Here is a 19,658-nt window from a genome sequence, read left to right as displayed (position 1 = left end):
AGTTTCATTGCAATCTGAAGGTCCCAATTTCCCTCTTCTGTCCCCACATTCTTTCAAGCTTTGTGTATGAGAGTACATAGTCCCTCTCATTTAATCTTTTCCTTTTTTAAAGAATAGGTTTAATTTTTGAAAAAAAGGAGATTATGCCAGATTTGGTAGCAGGAAGACATGTCCTCTCTTTAGAAACTCCTGAAAGCAGAGGAATTATTTTCTAGTACAGAGGTGAGGTTATAATGCTGGTGTCCGTGTTTTAGGCACTCTGAGAAATAAAATGCCAGGAAATACTCCAGCCTTGTTTAATTCCATTACATGGTTCTTATTCTAACAAATCATTTGTGTGCATTTCTCTGACAGGTGGGGGGAGGATTACTTATAAATTCTCCTTACTAGGCTGCATCCTTGACAATAAAAAGCCAACTCATATCAAGACACTAATAATCCAATCTCAACAGAAATGTCTTTTTTCAAGTCCAGTAAACTGGGTTCCAGACTGTCTTTTAAATATTGCCCTCGGTACATGCCATACCATATCATAGGTCACAGAACTGTTGTTTTGCTTGCTTCTGCCCCCGTGCTAATAAAAAGCTGCAGTTGGAAACCATCGACTTATGACTTCATTAGTAGAAGACAGTCTGCTCTTTCTTTCGTATATCAACCAGACACGGGAGCTTTGTAATCGTATCCTTGGGGATACAAATACGAAGCACAGTGCCACAGATGCCATGGAGGTCCATTCTCTCCCCCCCCCCAGAACCAACCCGGTCCACTCCGCGGGCTTCGCACAGTGCACGTGGCTGTCATTGGCCACATCCCACCAATCGTGGAAGTAGCCCGGCCAGCGCTTCCCCATCTCTCTGTGCTGCTGGCCACTTTGGCGAGGAGGCGGGGTGGCAAGTCTCCCCACTCAGCTGCTGAGTGGCCAGCAATACAGGGAGGTGAGGAAGTGCCGGCCAGGCTACCGCAATTGGCGCAGTTACCGACTACAGCAGCACAAAGCTCGGTGAGCGGACCAGGCTGTTTGTGGAGGTGGGAAGGGTCCAAAACAGAAATTTCGTGGCGGTGAAATTCATATTTGTCTCCTCCAGCAGACAAATACGAACATTCCATCTCTAATATCAACCACACTCTTTTGCTTTTTTGAAAGTAGTCTGATGCGCCACAATCCTTTCAGGTCAAGAATACGGTAAGCTATATATATTCTAAGTGATGGAGGACAAACTTCATTCTAATGTGGTGGTCCTCTTAATGCCACTTGAATGGCAGAAGTCAAGGAAACACAAATGCACCATCTTAATTTCAGGTCACAACGGGCAGTAACAGATCGGTCCCTATGAACTTCAGTGCTGGCATGGGTCAGTACTATCAACACAGTCGTACCTAATCAAATGTATTGATCTACATCAGATTTCCAAAAAGAAGTGTGGCAAGGAAGCATGAGTTTCTTGATGTCATCCCTGATTTTCCACAACACTGTCACTGTGCAGGATCATAATAGGTCACCTGTATTTTGAGAGACAGGTGATTCGGTTGTCGACTGTCTAGCAAGGACAGAAAGCCCCAAGAGGCAACACAAGAATGTTCTCCTCTCTTCCCTCATCCTTCTCACCCTGTTTTGTTTTACTATAAAGCCACTTCCCATAGAGCAAAGGCAAAGACAATTTTGAAAGAGCACAGCTCTGTAACCGGAGAACAGCTCCAGCCTTCATGGAGGGAATAAGATTCACCCCCACCTGCTTACCAAACAATTAAAGGGAATAAACAATCAAATAAGGTTTCCAGACCATAAAGAAATTTGCTTAAGTTATTTCTAGTGCATGTCTTAAAATTTCTGAGACAGCCCTTTCAACAAGTCAAAATTCCCCAGATGGGACAGTTTCGTGTTAAAGTGCATTTGCTATCATCCTACATATCACCTTATGACTCCTACTTTCTATCTATGTTCAGCTTTCGGTGTTCAGCAGGGCTGGACATCTCTCATATTCAGAGAACAAGCTATAAGTACCTTTCCAAACTTCAATGTTGTCTTCAGCAATTTTCAGATTCTGAACAGGAAAATGAGACTACTACTACTAATAATAAGTTTTCACTTCCCCTGTGTCTCTCTGCAAGTTAAACTCAACCCAGGATTCAATGACCTCTTGAGCTGGTTGAGTTTTGCCGAATCCTGGCATTCAGTGGAATATGTGCCCATTTAAAAAGAGCCGTTGTGGAACTGTATCCTGAAGATGCAGCCAGAACTAAAGAAAGGAAGTCCTCTAACTGGCCTCTCACAGCTCATCAGAAGGGCAAATAAAGGCATCTGAGTTCAGTACTTGTTGATCCCAAAGATACGGACTCCATGTAACTGCGGCAGTTTGGGGATCAAGACGCTCATCAGGGAGATGGTGTTGATGATGAAGTGTATCCGGTCGTATTTTGTGTAGAAGCTGGTAAGAAAATAACTGCAAAGGAGAAAAAAAAACAGGAAAGGCCTTTACTGCACATGTTCCTTTCTCCCAGCTAACCCAGGAACAAATGAGGAAAGAGATTCTGAAAAGATGTAAGTGGCTACAACCATGTAAACATAAACTGGGCAGTACACTTCGCGGTTCACAGCCACGTGATGCCCCCAGGGGCAATTTTGCAGCATCTCAGGCCAGAGTACAAAATGAACCATTTACATTTAAAATGTATAATGTTATTTAAAAGAATTGAGAAGTATGTGAAAAATATAAAACGGTAGTTCCAAACCTTAGTTCCCAAGATGCTCTTGGACTACAACTTCCAGAAATCTTGGTCGGCACAGCCAATGGTGAAGGTTTCTGTTTCTTAGTCCAAGAACATCTGGGGACCCAAGGTTGGGAACCATTGGGCTAGACTGACATTTGGTGAGATCCAGCACAGCTCTTCTCATGTTCTCAAGCTAGTTTATGTGACTCCGACCTGTACAAGGTTACATTCATACAACCCATTCTATCTTTCTCTTCTATACAACTTCCCTGAAATCCTATATTGACTCTCCTTCTTACCTCACTGAGGAGAGCAGTATTCAGTGCACAGTGAAGTCAGCAGAGCAGAGCTTGGAAAAGCTACCTTTTTAGACCAGAACCCCCAGCCTGCATGGAAGGGGGATTCTGGGAGTTGTAGACCCTTTGTTGATGGCAGGGCTCTCACCACTCTCGTCCATGCGCGTGTAATCTCGAAATTAGACCACTATAAGATGCTCTACGTGGGGCTACCTTTGAGATTGTAGCAGAAGCCGCAGAATGCGGTGGCCAGACTCCTTAGTGGGGTGAGAAAGTACCAGCACATCTCTCCCACTCTGGCTGCCTTGCACTGGCTGCCCATTCATTTCCGCATTGATTTCAAAGTGTTGATGATGACGTATAAAGCCCTAAACGGTTTAGGACCTCGATACCTGGCAGATCGCCTTCTCCCACCTAGATCTACCCAAATCACTTGCCATAGCCAGGAGGGATGGCTGAGGAGCCTAATGCTGAGAGAGGCCCAGAAAGAAAGAACAAGAAACCGGGCCTTCTCGGCAGTGGCCCCTCGGCTCTGGAATAACCTCCCATCAGTGATTCGCCTGGTTCCCTCGCTGGGTGTTTTTAAGAGCCAATTAAAAACGTGGCTCTTTAGGCAGGCCTACCTTCCTGTCAATACTTGATTTTATTTATTGATTCCGTTTCCCCATCTTGAGCATTACTTAGCATTACTAATCACTATTGTTTTGAATTGCTTTTAACTGTTTTAGCTTACAATTAATTAATTAATAAAATAAAATAGAAGTCAAACCAACATCTCCAAGCACTCCCAAAGCATAACTGTACAAGCCCCACCTCTCCCCTCTTTAGTACTCACAGAACAATCGGTGTGATAGTCAGAAATTTACGAGAAGCAGTGAATTGTACACCATAATCCATCTGTTCCCAATGAGTGAGGAGCCGGGCTTTCCCCTGATCTGGGGTCTCGAATGGCGTTCCTTTCACCGTGTGTAAGAAAATGTACATACTCTAGAAAGAAAAACAAATATATGGTTAGCTGGTAACAGCACAGGAGGCTTAATTCTTTGTTGCTGTGCGACAGCTTTTACCTTCAAAAAGGTGACTGGAGATTCCAATAGAAACAAAGAGTAGGTTTCCAATACCTTTTGAAGAGTTGGTAGTATTAGCTTGTTTCAGCTTATAGAAATATGAAACAAAGCAAACAAAAACAGAAAACAAGCCTTGTGATACATTAAGATTAACCGCTTAATTCTGGCATAGTGTTTGTGGATTACAATCCACTTCTTCAGATGCACAAAGTACAATGTTCAGCCACAGGTACACAGAGTATACACAGCAGGTACAGTAGACGGGAGTTACCAAAGGGAAATGAGATACATTAACACTGGAATTTTCAGAGTGTTGAAAATAACTAGCTAATGCTAAATATCTGTGAGCTAGCACACAACTCTTTTAGGCTTTTGCTTTGAAGTGCTGAAGGAGTTACTTTTGCTCTCAAGAAAGTGCTTCTGTTTAAAAAAATCACAAGTTTTGGGTGTGTGAGTGTGTTGTGTTTTTTTGTTTTTGAAGTATAGAAAGAAGAACTCAAGCCTCATTTCAACTTATTTTAAGGAGGTTCATGCCTGAAATGAGCCACATAGCTACTTTAAGACAAAGTCACTATGATAAATCAAATGTGCTAAAGAAAAAGAAACCACAATTCCATGACACCATAAGGTCAACATGGCTCGAACCAGAAGAAGGATGAAAACAGTGAATTGACAAGACAATTCCATTTCAAGTTCTCCTTTCCCAAACTCACTGATTTATTCCACACAGTTGCAGTTCTAGGATTGCCAAGAGCAGAAGTAGTTTACTGTACAGAAACTGGTTCACTATGTATCTGCTTTTTCTTGATCTGAACTCACTTCAGTATGATATGTCCAACCAGTAATTCATTGCCCTACCTTAAAGGGTTGTTCAATTACAAAGACAATGCTGTTGCCCAAGAAGGCAAGGCAGCCTGGTCAGTTGTGGCTCTCAGTGTTCCATGGCCAGAACTTGGCAAGTTTATTTCACTTTGAGAGTCTCTAGCCATCATGGTCATTTTCAGGGCGTTTCCACAGATTCACTTAGCCAGTGGTTGCCAACCTTGGGTAAACCCAGGACTGTAACTCCTATAAACCACAGCTAGCACAGATGGTAGTGAAGGCTTCTGGGAACTGCAGTCCAAGAGCACCTGGGTTACGCAAGGTTGGGAACCACTGCAACAAGCCAACTCTTTGATGGCACACTGTTGTCAGCTTAGACAGAGCTTAGAAACATTATTTTGGTTCAAGAATCGCTCAACTAGCATGCCAATTCACATTGGTTACAGTAAAACAACAAAAACTTTTCCAAGATCTGAGTTTCAGCAAACATTTGGTCTGTCTCTTGTCTTAAGATATGCAATTCTATTTTGTATGTTTATTTTGCTCATTCTGTGTTTATTTAGTTCTGCCTTGTCTGTTAAATACTGTATATATTGAGCTGATTTTTAGAACTGTTATGCTAACTGTCATGGATGTTTCAGTTTAAGACAAAGGCAGAACAGAAAGGGTTTGAACAAAATAAGTAAAAATGCAAGCAATGTGCTCCGAGCACTCGAAAAGCACGACACATACTACTTTATTTTATATTTTACTATGAAATATACATCTAAAAGATAAATCCTGCAGTGTGTGATATAAGCCCAGAAAGAGCGTTGCATGAAATAGGATTGGTATCCATTCCAAAACCCTTTAAAATGTGGCAGAGAGAGGTGCAAAGGGGAGGGAAACAAATGAAAGGCAGTCATATGGGAACTTACAGATCAGTGTGGGGAAAAGTATGGCACTCCAAATTTTGTACTCCAACTCCCATCAGCCCCAGACAACACAGCCAATGGTCAGAGACAATAGGAATTGGAGTCCAATAACATCTTGGAGGCTAGAAGCTTCCCAGAAATGTATTAGCATCTCTGATCAGAGAAGAAAAGGATGGTGCACCATTGAGCTGTGAACTAGAGTAGAACAAGGTGCTTCCAACATTGCGCTGCTAGAGGGAGCTGTTGCCATTTTTCTGATTAATCCGTAACACTGACGAAATTTAGACTTCAGAGGCAGGAATGCCCACAATATCCATGCCAGACACTGTTTCTCAAACTAGTTGTTCTGAATGTATGTGTTATCACTGGCATGCAGGAGCTGTCTAAGCAAGATACAAGGTTCTCATAACAACAACACGTTGCACATCTTTCTCCACTGGACTGACGGAATCATTCCATTCTATTAATGGAATTTTTCTTTTTGTTTATGCCCAACACTTCCCCTTCATGGATTGCTGCCTTTTCATGGAGAAAGGGCTTGAGTAATTCAGAGAAGCTATGGGCTATGCCATGCAGGGACACCCAAGATAGACAGGTCACAATGGAGAGTTCTGACGAAACGCGATCCACCTGGAGTATCTCTGCCAAGAAAACTCCACAGACAGAAACAAAAGGCTAAAAGATATGATGCTGGAAGATGAGTCCCTCAGGTCAAAAGGCGTCCAACATGCTACTGAGGAAGAGCGGAGGACAAAGACAAGTAGCTCCAGAACTAATGAAGTGGTTGGGCCAAAGCCGAAAGGAGGCTCAGCTGCGAACGTGCCTGGAAGTGAAAGGAAAGTCCGATGCTGCAAAGAAAAATACTGCATAGGAACCTGGAACGCAAGATCTATGAACCTTGGGAAGCTGGATGTGGTCAAACAGGAGATGGCAAGAATAAACACTGACATCCTGGGCGTCAGTGAACTAAAATGGACGGGAATGGGCAAATTCAATTCAGACGATTATCATACCTATTATTGTGGGCAAGTATCCCATAGAAGAAATGGAGTAGCCCTCATAGTCAGCAAAAGAGTGGAAAAAGCAGTACTGGGGTATAATCTCAGAAATGATAGAATGATTTCAATATGAATCCAAGGCAGACCTTTCAACATCACAGTAATCCAAGTTTATACACCAACCACCAATGCTGAAGAGGCTGAAATTGACCAATTCCATGAAGACTTACAACACCTTCTAGAACTGACACCAAAGAAAGATGTTATTCTCATTACAGGGGACTGGAATGCTAAAGTCAAGAGATAAAAGGAACAATAGGTAAGTTTGGCCTTGGAGTTCAAAACGAAGCAGGACAAAGGCTAATAGAATTTTGTCAAGAGAACAAGCTGGTCATCACAAACACTTTTTCAACAAACCAAGAGGTGACTCTACACATGGATGTGCTTTGGTCCATGGGTTCCTGAAGAGCCAGACACGACTTAACGACTAAACAACAACAAACACTACTCCTGAAATTCTAAATTTTTCAAATTTATCCTAAATGCTCAATACGTGAACAGAATGCCTGTAAATATAGAAATGTCTTTCTCTGGAAATGTAGGCTTTAAAAAAACCTAAACTATTATGTATTCTTTTAAAGAGTGATTGGTACACAAGGCATGGAAGACTGAGAGCCACAGTTTTAAAGGACATGCAATGGACTGACACTCTATGGACATGTGTTTCTTTGTTGTTGTTGTTGTTGTTTAGTCGTTAAGTCGTGTCTGACTCTTCGTGACCCCATGGACCACAGCACGCCAGGCCCTCCTGTCTTCCACTGGCTCCCGGAGTTGTGTCAGGTTCATGTTGGTTGCTTCGCAGACACTGTCCAGCCATCTCGTCCTCTTTTGTCCCCTTATCCTCTTGCTTTCACATTTTCCCAACATCCGGGTCTTTTCCAGGGAGTCTTCTCTTCTCATCAGATGGCCAAAGTATTGGAGCCTCAGCTTCAGGATCTGTCCTTCCAGTGAACACTCAGGGTTGATTTCCTTCAAAATGGATAGGTTTGTTCTCCCTGCAGTTCAGGGGACTCTCAAGAGCCTCCTCCAGCACCATAATTCAAAAGCATGAATTCTTCGGCACTCAGCCTTCTTTATGATCCAGCTCTCACTTCCATACATTGCTGCTGGAAAAACCATAGCTTTGAGTATGTGGACCATTGTCAGCAAGGTGATGTCTCTGCTTTTTAAGATGCTGTCTAGGTTTGTCATCGCTTTCCTCCCAAGAAGCAGGCATCTTTTAATTTTATGGCTGCTGTCACCATCTGCAGTGGTCATGGAGCCCAAGATAAAATCTGTCACTGCCTCCATATCTTCCCCTTCTATTTGCCAGGAGGTGATGGGACCAGTAGCCATGATCTTAGTTTTTTTGATGTTGAGCTTCAGACCATTTTTTGCGCTCTCCTCTTTCACCCTCATTAAGAGGTTCTTTAATTCCTCCTCACTTTCTGCTGTCAGAGTGGTATCATCTGCATATCTGAAGTTGTTGCTTTTTCTTCCGGTGATCTTAATTCAGATTCCTCCAGTCCAGACTTTCACATGATGTATTCTGCATACAGTATAAGTTAAATAAGCCGGGAGACAATATACAGCCTTGTCATACTCCTTTCCCAATTTTGAACCAATCAGTTGTTCCATATCCAGTTCTACCTGTTGCTTCCTATCCCACATATAGATTTCTCAGGAGATAGATAAGGTGGGCAGGCACTCCCATTTCTTTAAGAACTTGCCATAGTTTGCTGCGGTCCACACAGTCAAAGGCTTTTGCGTAGTCAATGAAGCAGAAGTAGATGTTTTTCTGGAACTCTCTGGCTTTCTCCATAATCCAGTGCATTTTAGCAATTTGGTCTCTAGTTCCTCTGCCCCTTCAAAATCCAGCTTGTACTTCTAGGAGTTCTCAGTCCACATACTGCTGAAGTCTACCTTGTAGGATTTTGAGCATAACCTTGCTAGGGTGTGAAATGAGTGCAATTGTACAGTAGTTGGAGCATTCTTTGGCACTGCCCTTCTTTGGGATTGGGATGTAGACTGATTTTTTCCAGTCCTCTGGCCACTGCTGAGTTTTCCAGACTTGCTGGCATATTGAGTGTAGCACCTTAACAGAGTCATATTCTAAGATTTTAAATAGTTAAATGTGTTTGTAACAGGGGTTTTATTTCAAGGTAGAAAATGCTTTCTGCGAAGTAAGATGCATTTGATTTAAATCAAGATTTACATTTTAAAAATGTTTTTTAATTAAAAAAATTAATTTGAAAGGGTTTAAAAATAGTATTAATAATATAGTGTAATTCAATACAAAACAAAAGTTAAAATAACATTGAAGGGTTATTAAGGTATCACGCAGGCTAGTCCTAAACAAAAAATGTTCAAGTTAAGGATGTTTTTATTCTAACATACTTAATACAAAATTATTATAAATAATTTAAAACACTTAACATTTATGGCAGAAATTAAAACTTTTATTGTGATTATCTTAGGCTAGCTGTAATAAAAATGAAAGCATGCTTCATTGCTTGTAGACATTGTAAAGGACAACATTTCAGTAACTTTTTATTTACATGAATAATCTTATAAAACTTTAAAGTATACTAAGCATATACTGGTATTGCAATAAATAACAGTTTTACCTATGTACAATTAAAATACAGAAAAAATTAAAAGGTAATTTTAAAAGTAATAAAAATATTGCATTTGGTAGCTACAAACAGTAGATGATGATACAGTATTTTAATTTTACAATACCCCTAATCGAAAATAAATGCTATATATTAGAAAAGTGATAAAGGTGAAATGGGGTTAGATTAGGCCAGGCCTACTGTTTTTATGAAGAGGTGAGTGGAATGTAGGCCATGAGAACGCATGAGGTAATCCAGTACTAGGGTGCCAGAGACATAGATACCAAAAGGAGGACATAGAAAGACAAAAAATGAGGACAGAGGAGGATGTATTGAGTGTTTCATTGGAATCGTTCCGGATTAAACCCGCAATCAATGCAATTTTATTACAATAGCTGCCAATAAATGTCTCTTAGTGAACTGACCAAGAAACAATCATTTGTACCCGAACCCACCCCGGCCCGGCTGCACGATCCCCCAGTCGCTCGCACTCTGCACAGGCTCAGAGGCAACCTTGCTAATCTAGACGCCCAAACAAGGCTCTGGCGCAGGCAGGGGGTTAGCAGCGCCAGGCAAACGAGGCATTTGAAGCCACTCTTACAGAATGCAGCCATTTCCATCTAAGGAGCTAACCTGACCCAAACAATGGCCATGTGATACTGGAACTTTAATAAAAGCACACAGTTTTGGAACCACCCACAAGAACTTGGTGCACAGCCGGAAGAAGACAAATTATCATCGAAAGCTAAAAGTTTGTTTTATTTTTTTTAATGGTCCAATAACAGTATCACCCGTTTCTGCATTTGTATTGTTTTGGGGGCCATGCAGCCTTTTCCTGTTTTTCCCCCTGAAGTAGTTATTAAAGATGGGGGTATTCGTATTCGAATATGAATATCCCCCCACAGGTGCAGATAACGAGGATCCGGCCCCCTGGGGCCAGGCCAACCACTCACGAGTCTGCTGCTGCCGTGGGCTCCGCAGTGCCTTCCTATCACTCTATTGCTCCCGATAAATTAGCCAGTCCTGGCAGGAGACGGGACGTTGAGCATCTCTGCCAGGCTGCAGAGTGGCTAATCCATCGCAAGCAACGGAGCGATAGGAAGGCACCGCAGAGCTTTCGGCAGCCCCAGAATCATGAGTGGTCGGTCTGGCCCCAGGGGGCCGGATCCTCTTTATCTACACCTGTGGGAGGGGGAATATCTGTATTCATATACGAATATGAGTACCCCCATCTCTAGTGGTTACCCAGGCCTTGTCACTGGTTGCACTGGGGCAACTGGTCACTGGTTGCAGTTCAAGTTTCAGGGCCCCCAAAATGTAGGTCCACCACTGCTTGGGACTCAGGAGGCCCATCCAAGGAGCAACAGTAACTTCAGGAGCACTTAAGGGCCATGAGCCTTGTGATCCAGCCCACTAGGAAATTCTCTTAGGCTGGCTGGACTTTAAGCAAATGGGAGCCACACACCACCATCATCATAGTATTGCAGAGCTCACGGAGACTTAAACAGAGTTTCCTTGTAGAATGTGCCACAGGTTAATTAATGGAAGTGGAAGACCAGTTAGATTCCCCATCTTTGATTACACAGACATCTTGTCCCAACCCTGGGCAGGAAGCCTAAATTGGCAGCATATCCCACAAGTATATTCACAATTGGCCAATTAGTAGCATACTCTTGGCACATGTGGGTGGAAGGCAGCTTCCTCCATAGATGCAATAAAGGTAGAAGTAAATTTAACAGGGCCACCTGCTAGGCCTTCCCACATTGGTCTTGAACTGAAAAGGATTACTTGAAAGAAATAATAACCCACCCACCAAGACCCTATTTAAAAAAGGATGAAACAAACTCCAAAGGCAATGGCAAATCAAACTCACTTATACAAACACACAGGTCTGCAAAAATATTAAAGGAGGGAGATGTTGCCAAAGGCCTCTTTGAAAAGCTTGACTTTCAGCTCTTTCACCTGGTCAGAAGGGAGGGAGCCTGGTGAACATCAACAGGCAACACATTTCACAGTGTTGTGACCACCATCACGAAAGCCCAGTGGCTGGTGGTTGTTTTCTGGGCTTCTCTAGGGATGATCACTCACAGTTGTGAAGCCTGGATCTTTGGGAGAGACGCTCCTATAAGTTACTATTGATAATCTGAACAACAACAACAACAACCATTGTTGCTGTTGTTCAAAAGTTTTCTTCTACCAATCCAAACTCATTCTGCCACCTGTGGCCCACCTGGGTGCTCGACGGCCCTGCTCTGCTTTTATCACAAACCATAAGAGGTTTATGAAGGGCATATGTGACCAGTAGGTTGCACCCGGCTTTTTGGGAAACGGCCTTGACAAGCTGGATCGGTCTGCCCTCATTGCCACCTGTTCAGAGTTTTCCATTATGACAGATTTTGCTTTAAAAAAAAATCCACAAAATTGCCAGTGTAGTGTAGCGGACAGACTGATGGACTAGGATTCAGGAGGTCAAGGTCCACCACAGAAACCTAATAGAGGGTAACAACAGTTGCCCATCTCATGTACTGTACCTCAAAAACCTTGTTAAGACAGAAGCAATTTTATGGCCCATCAAAACATAACACTAAGCTGCATATTTGCATATCCACTGCATACAGTGCGCATGCATTTAAAACAAGCATACAGCCTTAAATGAATACTTTGGGGGCCACAGTTCCCAAAATACTCTAGTTAATTTGGTCACTGGGTGCTGAAGTCCAATAAGCAACTTCCCCAAAGCCCAAGCAGTGCTTTAAGCTCTGTGTTTTCCCCCTGATGTTGTAAACTCTCTAACAATTATTGTTCTTTACGCCTATTTTTGCAGTCTTTTCTGGTGTGGTTCCACCTAGCATGTAATTTTATTCTACAAATAATGAAGACATCATACATTAATTTATGTATTGCTTTATATTGCATGAATTATAATTGTTTTGCATTGCTTTGAAATCTTAAGATGTAAGCAGTTTAGAAATTCTTATGAAACAAGCACACAAACCTGAACACAAACAAGCACACAACGTGTACCTCTTCCCAAAGTTTCCAATAAATGGAAACAGGTGAAAATGGATATTTCTCAAATTAGTAATGGGTGCTGAGTAAGGGGCCTTTAAATGAGAGGCTATGCTTTTATTATTGTTTTTAACTGATATGCTTTTAACGTTGATTTTAAATTCATTGTGCTTTAACATTATGATTTGTTCAACTGATTTGGATTATTGTAAATTACAATGAGAATTTGTGTACTGTGGCCCCAAAATTTATATTCTATTTTTGAGAGAAAGGTAGGATACAAATCAAGTAAAGATAGACAGATACATCTAGATAGCTTTCAGTTATTCATTTAGACAGAATACGTTAATGAGATCATGAGTACTGGATGTCTGTTCTGCAACTATATTAAACAAGCTCAGAAAAGCAACACAACACTCAGCTGACTAAACAAAAATCCTCAGCTGCCCACAATAGGCATCTTGCCTCTACCACACCTGGAAAAGGATAATAATACACCTCTGCAATAACACACCTCTTTAGTTTTAAATTTTAATTTGATTACTACTAAGACAGTATTAGCATCCCTTCCACCTTAAAAAAAAGGCAGAAAAATATTTGGGAGTCCTTAGCTCACTCTTTTCAGTACAAATGCATACTTATCCAGTGATTAAAAAAAACCCCTGCTAGTTTAAGACCAACGTTTGAGCTTCCCACACCAGAATTCATGCACCAGAAATCCAGGATACTGGAAGCTTGGGCAGACAATGCCTTAATATGCATCGTGTGAGAGCAGGAATGATATTGCACAATCTTCCAAACCCTACTTGCCTACACCATGAACCCAGACTTTGCCTTAGTCTTTCCAGCCTAGATCCAAATTGGACAGGTGAAATATCTGGAACCTCCAAAGATGCCCTTATTTGCCCTGGCCCTGTACTGCCTTACTGTATTGCTGGACGGACCCCCCCTTGAGAGCGGCTCCATTCCAGTTGAAATCAGTGGGCAAAAGCAGTTGTGACTTGAATTCTGTTGAATCCTACTGGCCCACTGCTTTCTACTGGAATGGAGCCACTCACCGGAGGATCCCTCCAGCAATACAGTAAGGCTTAAATGCAGGTAAGGGCAACTGCTAAAGTTGTTACGGCTACTTTCAAAAGATGCTGGTTGCATGTTGGTCGCGTGCCTCATTCTGCAGTTGGCATGCACTTGGCATGAGTCTTGCACTTTGCAAGCCACGGCAACTTTTGTCTTTCATGCATGTAAATATCCATAATTTTGGTTCAAGAGGGATGAAGTGCAATTAATCAGGCTCACAGAATTAGCATATCTAGTAATACTACTCAACAGGTAATGTGGAGTATGTGCACACACACATTTGAATAAATGCATAGGGTCTACAAACCCTGTGAGAGTGATCTGACTTCCTCTCCAATCCCAGACTTTTCCACTATGTGTGTTCCACACTAACATGTGTGGCACGCATAGACTTTGGAATATAACGACTACTGTGCGGAAACAAACATAAGAAAGCCCATGAGGGCACATGGCTAAACAATCCTCCCAAGCTCCCGTGGGTGTGCTGTGCTTGTGCTATACTCTAAACAGATATGGCAGCAAGGACTGGAAAACTCAAAGCCGTCAGCTGGCAGCTGAATAGAAACAGCCTACAAAATTAAAGTCTGCCCACCCAACCATTTACTCATCACACATTACTTATATCCATCTCTTCCTCACAGCAGCACAGGGCAAATAATTGCCTATATAAAAACACTTAAAGATTGCAGCTCTAAAATCACAACTCATATCTGATAAAAGTCAGTAAAAACAACAAGATATGTTATTCATTTATTTATTGGATTTCTATCCCGCCCATCTAGACCAAAAGTCTACTCTGGGCGGTTAAGAGCAAGAGCAAGAAGCAAAACAAAATACTTGCATTCACAAAGTCCCTTAAAATAAATTTTAGAGCTCACACTTGAAGGGCAATGATTGGGGGTGGGGACAAATTACTCTTTAACATAAGGGAATTCCATAGTCAGGGTGCTGCTGGCCCTGCCTTATGTGACAGTCCCCGAGGCCAAAGTCTTCCGGGCACCGCAAGCAGAGTCTCTCTCTCCAGCCTTAAATTTCAGGTAAGTCAGTATACTGGCAAAACAGGTCTCCAAAGAAATGGGCCTGAAGCTATTTTAGTGTGCTAATACAAGAGTCCTGAACCACTGGGTCTCTGATTTCTTTAGGCTTCAAGTTCCAGAAGCCCCAAAGGACACTAGAAAGGATCCGGGGAAGCAGAGAAATCTACCCGTGTACTCAAAACTTCGAGACACTAATACTAACACCCTGACTTGGGTCACGTCAAGTGGGTGGTTTTATTAAGTAACATCATCTTTAACTGTTGATTTCTTCCTCCTGGTTTTCACTATGAGCAAGTTACATCCCTCTCTGTTGATGCTATTACAAAGAAAAACCTTTTAACAGTCTTAAAGAAGGCAGTGTACAGTGCAATGACAAATGAGATCTTTCAGGGCAGAAGGCATCCAGTTGTCACACAGAGCTGTTTTACTGCCAGAAGGAAATAATAATTGCAGGCTGAGCAGCTGGGGTGACTAGTCAGAAAGCTGCTTCCTCCCCTCTGGTTGCATGTAGAAGCGATACATCAATGTGGGCAGCGGGCCGCCCTCCCTGCGCTGAGGTAGCGTCTGGATATTTCATCCTTCAGATCAAGGCAGTCGGAGGGAGCTGGAGCCCAGAGATGTGGAGTAGCTGAAAGGACTGGCTGATGTACTTAAATTTATGAAATAAGAGAATAAATGCCAGGCGTAAGGTTGTGTCCATGCTGGGCTGGTGCCGAAGCCATGAGACCTAAAACAGTGCTCCTCTAAATGGATTTTTCCTTGTGCAGCCTACTCTGCAAATCTTGCATGTTACGTTTGGGTAGCTCAGTGTTAAAGCACATGCTTTACATATGGAAGGTCCAAGGGTCAGGACCCAGTATAATCAGATATGGTTAAGGAGAAAAAGCCTGCCTGAAACCCTAGAGCAGTGCTTCTCACCCTGAGTCCCCAGATGTTCTTGGACTAAAACTGCCAAAAGCTTTCACCACTAGTTGTGCTGGCCAGGATTTCTGAGAGTTGTAATCCAAAAACATCTGGGGACCCAAGGCTGGGAAGCACTGCCCTAGAATCAGCTAGATGGGCACAGGATTAGACTCAATATTGAGGCGGCTTCCTACATTCATGTTTGCACTATTGCCGCTTCATGTAATAAGTGGGTTAAGGGGGAGTTTTCCATCATCACCACCAGCAGAAAAAAAAACAAATTTCATAAAACTATAGACTAACTCTGTAAGTGTATCACCTATAAGGAAACCAGCATGTATTCATATTTATGGAGGCCACTTCAGATTCAAATAGCCTTGGCTTCAAGAACCATTCATTCATTCATTCATTCATTCATTCATTCATTCATTCATTCATTCATTCATTCATTCATTCATTCATTCATTCATGTTTTATTAGATTTATACCCCGCCCATCTACCCATCTAGACAGATAATCTACTCTGTCTAGATGGGCAGGGAGAGAATGTATTATGCTTGTATGTTTTCCCACCCTTGTGTGCTGGCTTATGTGCAAGAGGATGAGATTCTGGGTTCTTTCAGATGGAAGAAATTTCCACCCCACCTCCCATTCAATCAGGAATAATTGTGTGGCTCATTTGAATTTGGATACAACCCTCTCATTCAAAAAGTCACCTCCCTGAAAACTACCGGTACTTCTCCTAAACAAATATTTCCAATTCTTTAAAAACACGTAAAGAAATCTACTTTTGCACTAGTGTGTCTATTTTGCAGCGTTTTAGTTTTTTGTAGCAACTTAAATGCTTAATTGACTGGGAAACTTTGACCGCAGAAGCACACCAGCACAAAATTATGTAGTCCTCTACCCTGGAACCAGGGTGGATTTGGTTCAAATCAAATTTATCTAGACAAAAAAAACTTGGATTTTTCTAATGATTTAAATTTAAAAAGTGATTTTTTTTTTTAAATTGAAAAAATGATTTAAATCATTTTGATTTTTAAGAATTATTGTATCTTCTCCAACCTGCCTGGAACAAAGTGAAATTAAAGATAAACCATGTTTTCAGGAGGAGCAAAAACAAATAAAAAGTCACAGAAATTGTCACTATAGTAACCAAGACAAAGATAATGTCATATGGGTGGTTGGAACCCACCTTGGGTTCTTTTTAAGGAGAAAGGTGGGATGAACGTATTTTAAATAAATAAATAAATAAATAAATAAATAAATAAATAAATAAATAAATAAATAAATAAATAAATAAATAAATAATTAATAGTGATAACATCAATACTTAGCCAGATACATAAAGTAGATTAAATAAATCTAGATAAACCCTTTGGTAGCAAACCAGACTTAAACCATGTGGCTTAAACTAATAATAACAAAAGCCAACACCCCAATTTAACATTTCAACTGAATTCCAACTGCAGCAACTAAAGACCCCATATAGTGTAATGACTAAAGAACAGGCAGGCAATTTCTGAGATCTACAACCTTTTTTGCCCTCCTCAGGACCCTATATTTCTGAACTTCCCAAAAGATTTTTTCTTCCATCTCAAAATGGCAAATCACACTCCCAGAAGCATCAGGAAAGGGAGGTGATATTGGTGGCGCTGCGGGCTAAACCGCAGAAGCCTTTGTGTGCTGCAGGGTCAGAAGACCAGCAGTCGTAAGATCAAATCCATGCGACAGAGTGAGCTTCCGTCGCTTTGTCCCAGCTCCTCACCAACCTAGCAGTTCGAAAGCATGTAAATGTGAGTAGGTAAATAGGTACCACATTGGTGTGAAGGTAAACAGCGTTCCGTGTATAGCCACGCTGGCCACGGAAAATGTCTTCGGACAAACGCTGGCTCTACGGCTTGGAAACGGGGATGAGCACCACCCCGTAGAGTCGGACACGACTGACTAAAATGTCAAGGGGAATCTTTACCTTATTTGCCATTTTTATATAATGGGAGGCAGGATCTGGTCTGGTTTTTCCTCCAAATAGGAATGGATTGGTAATGTCTTGTTTCAAAAAAAAAAAAAGGTCTTTTCTAATCTAAAACAAGCCAACATATCCTAGCACCAGATTTTTTAATGAAAAACAGTGTCCTTGAGAGGCCCATTTTTTATCTAGATGGACTGTCTCCAGTGCCCAGGAAAGGCCCTTGGGAAGATACAGGTGGCCTACACATTTTTCACCCAAATGATACGGTTGGATGGAAAACTGGGAGATCCTGATTGTAATCTGCACAAAACCCAACCCAAGACTTTGTACCACTCATTCTCTCAGCATGACCTACTTCACAAGGTTGTTGTGAGGATAAACTGAGGAGAAGAGCTATATGGATCAGCTATGAGCTAACTAGAGGAGAGAACATACATGTTACTGTTATGTTAAGTGCTGGAACCGACTTAAAGTAACTCTAATAGAACTTTCAAGGTGAGTGACATAATTTGAGTGGTTTTACCAGCTCCACGCCTTCTGTGGCCTTTCATGGCTGAGTTGGAATTTGAACCCACACCGCCTGAGTCCTAGTGCATCGCTCTATCCACTACTATGCCACACTGGGCATCTTATACATGTTACTAAAACGAAAAAAAAATTACAGTGGAAAGTTCCTCCAGTAATATCTTCCCATGCATTTTAGGAGCACAAGAAACTGTGCTGAATTCTATACTGTCACCTGAGGAAACCCTGACTTCTAGAACTAAACAGCAAAAATCCTATATATCCACATCAACTTGAACATATTTGATTTCATTTTCTTTTGAAAGCTAAGCAGGATTGGCCATGGCTAGTATTTGGATAGGTGAACACCAAGGAATACCAGGGACTGCCAGGTAGGACTATAAGAAAACTCTGTCTAAAATCCTGGACACCCCCTGTTACTGAGTTGATAATACAGTGGACCCTCTACTTAAGGAATTAATCCGTATTGGAATGGTGGCTGCAAGTCGAAAAGTCTGTAGGTCGAATCTCCATTGACCATTTATTCTATTTTTGTTCCATCTTGGGTTTTTTCTGGTCTGTAAGTCGATTCTCCAGCTGCAAGTCGAATCTAAATTTTGCAGCCAGAGAAGTCTGTAACTCGAAAAGTCTGTAATTCGAGCAGTCTGTAAGTCGAGGGTCCACTGTATTAGGTTAAGTAGGCAATTAGTCTGACTCAATATACGGCAGCTTCCAAATATTAACTCAAATATTTTCCAAAAGGGGCTGCAGTACCATATTGTGAATGATGTTGGTTAGAGTCCAGACCACCGGGACGCTGAAGAAAGGGATACTGAGGAGAATGATGTGCAGGAGGCCAATTCCCAAGACATAGGAGAGCCAGATGCCGCGACTGTTCATGACCCGAGTGTTGGGGTTCACTTCGCTGTGAGCTGTGCCCACGTTCATTTCTCCAGCTCAATAGCCCTGAAAGGAAAAACAACAGGTGGTCATGGAACTGGGCTAGCAAGAGGTGCTGTTTACAAATGTCAAAAACCAAAGAACTCTGTTCCCCACCCGTGACCACACTGCATCTCGTATTTGCCTGAGGCAGAAGCAGAAACCAATTTGAAATAAGCAAAGAGCCTCATCTCTGGGGGTTGTCTGCACCTTTCTATAGGGTCCCAGAGGACCCCACACAAAGCACAGGCATACAGAGCCACTGTTCTGCCAGGAGGTCACAATTTCTAGATCCAACCAATGATTCCCACAGGGCTCGTATTTGTCCTGAGGTGGCCTGAGTTTTACCAAGGCAGATCCTAAGGGGGGTGGGCAGCGAGGAGGGACAACATTTTGACGATACACACATGACATTGGGTTCCTGGCACAGAATTAAACCCTCCTAAGAAATTTAGATTGGTCGGTCTCAAGTTATTCACCCATTTGCAAGAATGACTTTTAAATGCAAGTGCACCAAACTTAAATGCCAAGCCTTCAAATTCATATGCGAGCCAGCCTAAAACATTGAGCTGCTTGAGAAGGAACAGCAAATGGTGCTCTTTGATGCCTTCAAATTCAGGAACACCATGAATTTGAATAAAGACAGTAAACTGAATGATAAATATACCAATTTTGACCTCATGTCATAAGGTTGTATTTCTCCAAAAGTAAAGGTGAGAGCAGCTGAGAGAATAATTTTCTCTGAATGGATATGGAT

The 19,658-nt window shown here is 41.9% G+C and overlaps 1 protein-coding gene across 2 annotated transcripts in view; it reads right to left on the bottom strand.

Annotated features, from left to right (window-relative positions):
- Nucleotides 1-1,290: 1,290 nt before the first annotated feature.
- Nucleotides 1,291-19,658, bottom strand: part of ORMDL3 (ORMDL sphingolipid biosynthesis regulator 3) — a 31,070-nt gene continuing 12,702 nt past the window's right edge. For both annotated transcript variants that reach the window (XM_020799262.3, XM_020799263.3), the window contains exons 2-4: nt 18,737-18,928; nt 3,841-3,992; nt 1,291-2,441 (exon numbers count right to left, since the gene is read on the bottom strand). In XM_020799262.3, the coding sequence (XP_020654921.1) occupies nt 2,306-2,441; nt 3,841-3,992; nt 18,737-18,910 (462 nt within the window). In that variant the 5' untranslated portion in view covers nt 18,911-18,928 and the 3' untranslated portion in view covers nt 1,291-2,305. The remainder of the gene's footprint in view (nt 2,442-3,840; nt 3,993-18,736; nt 18,929-19,658) is intronic.

Source organism: Pogona vitticeps, chromosome 6 (genome assembly GCF_051106095.1).
Source record: "Pogona vitticeps strain Pit_001003342236 chromosome 6, PviZW2.1, whole genome shotgun sequence".
Classification (NCBI taxonomy): Eukaryota; Metazoa; Chordata; class Lepidosauria; order Squamata; family Agamidae; genus Pogona; species Pogona vitticeps.
Note: the sequence above shows the minus strand (reverse complement) of the source record. Positions and strands in the feature narration are given on the sequence as shown.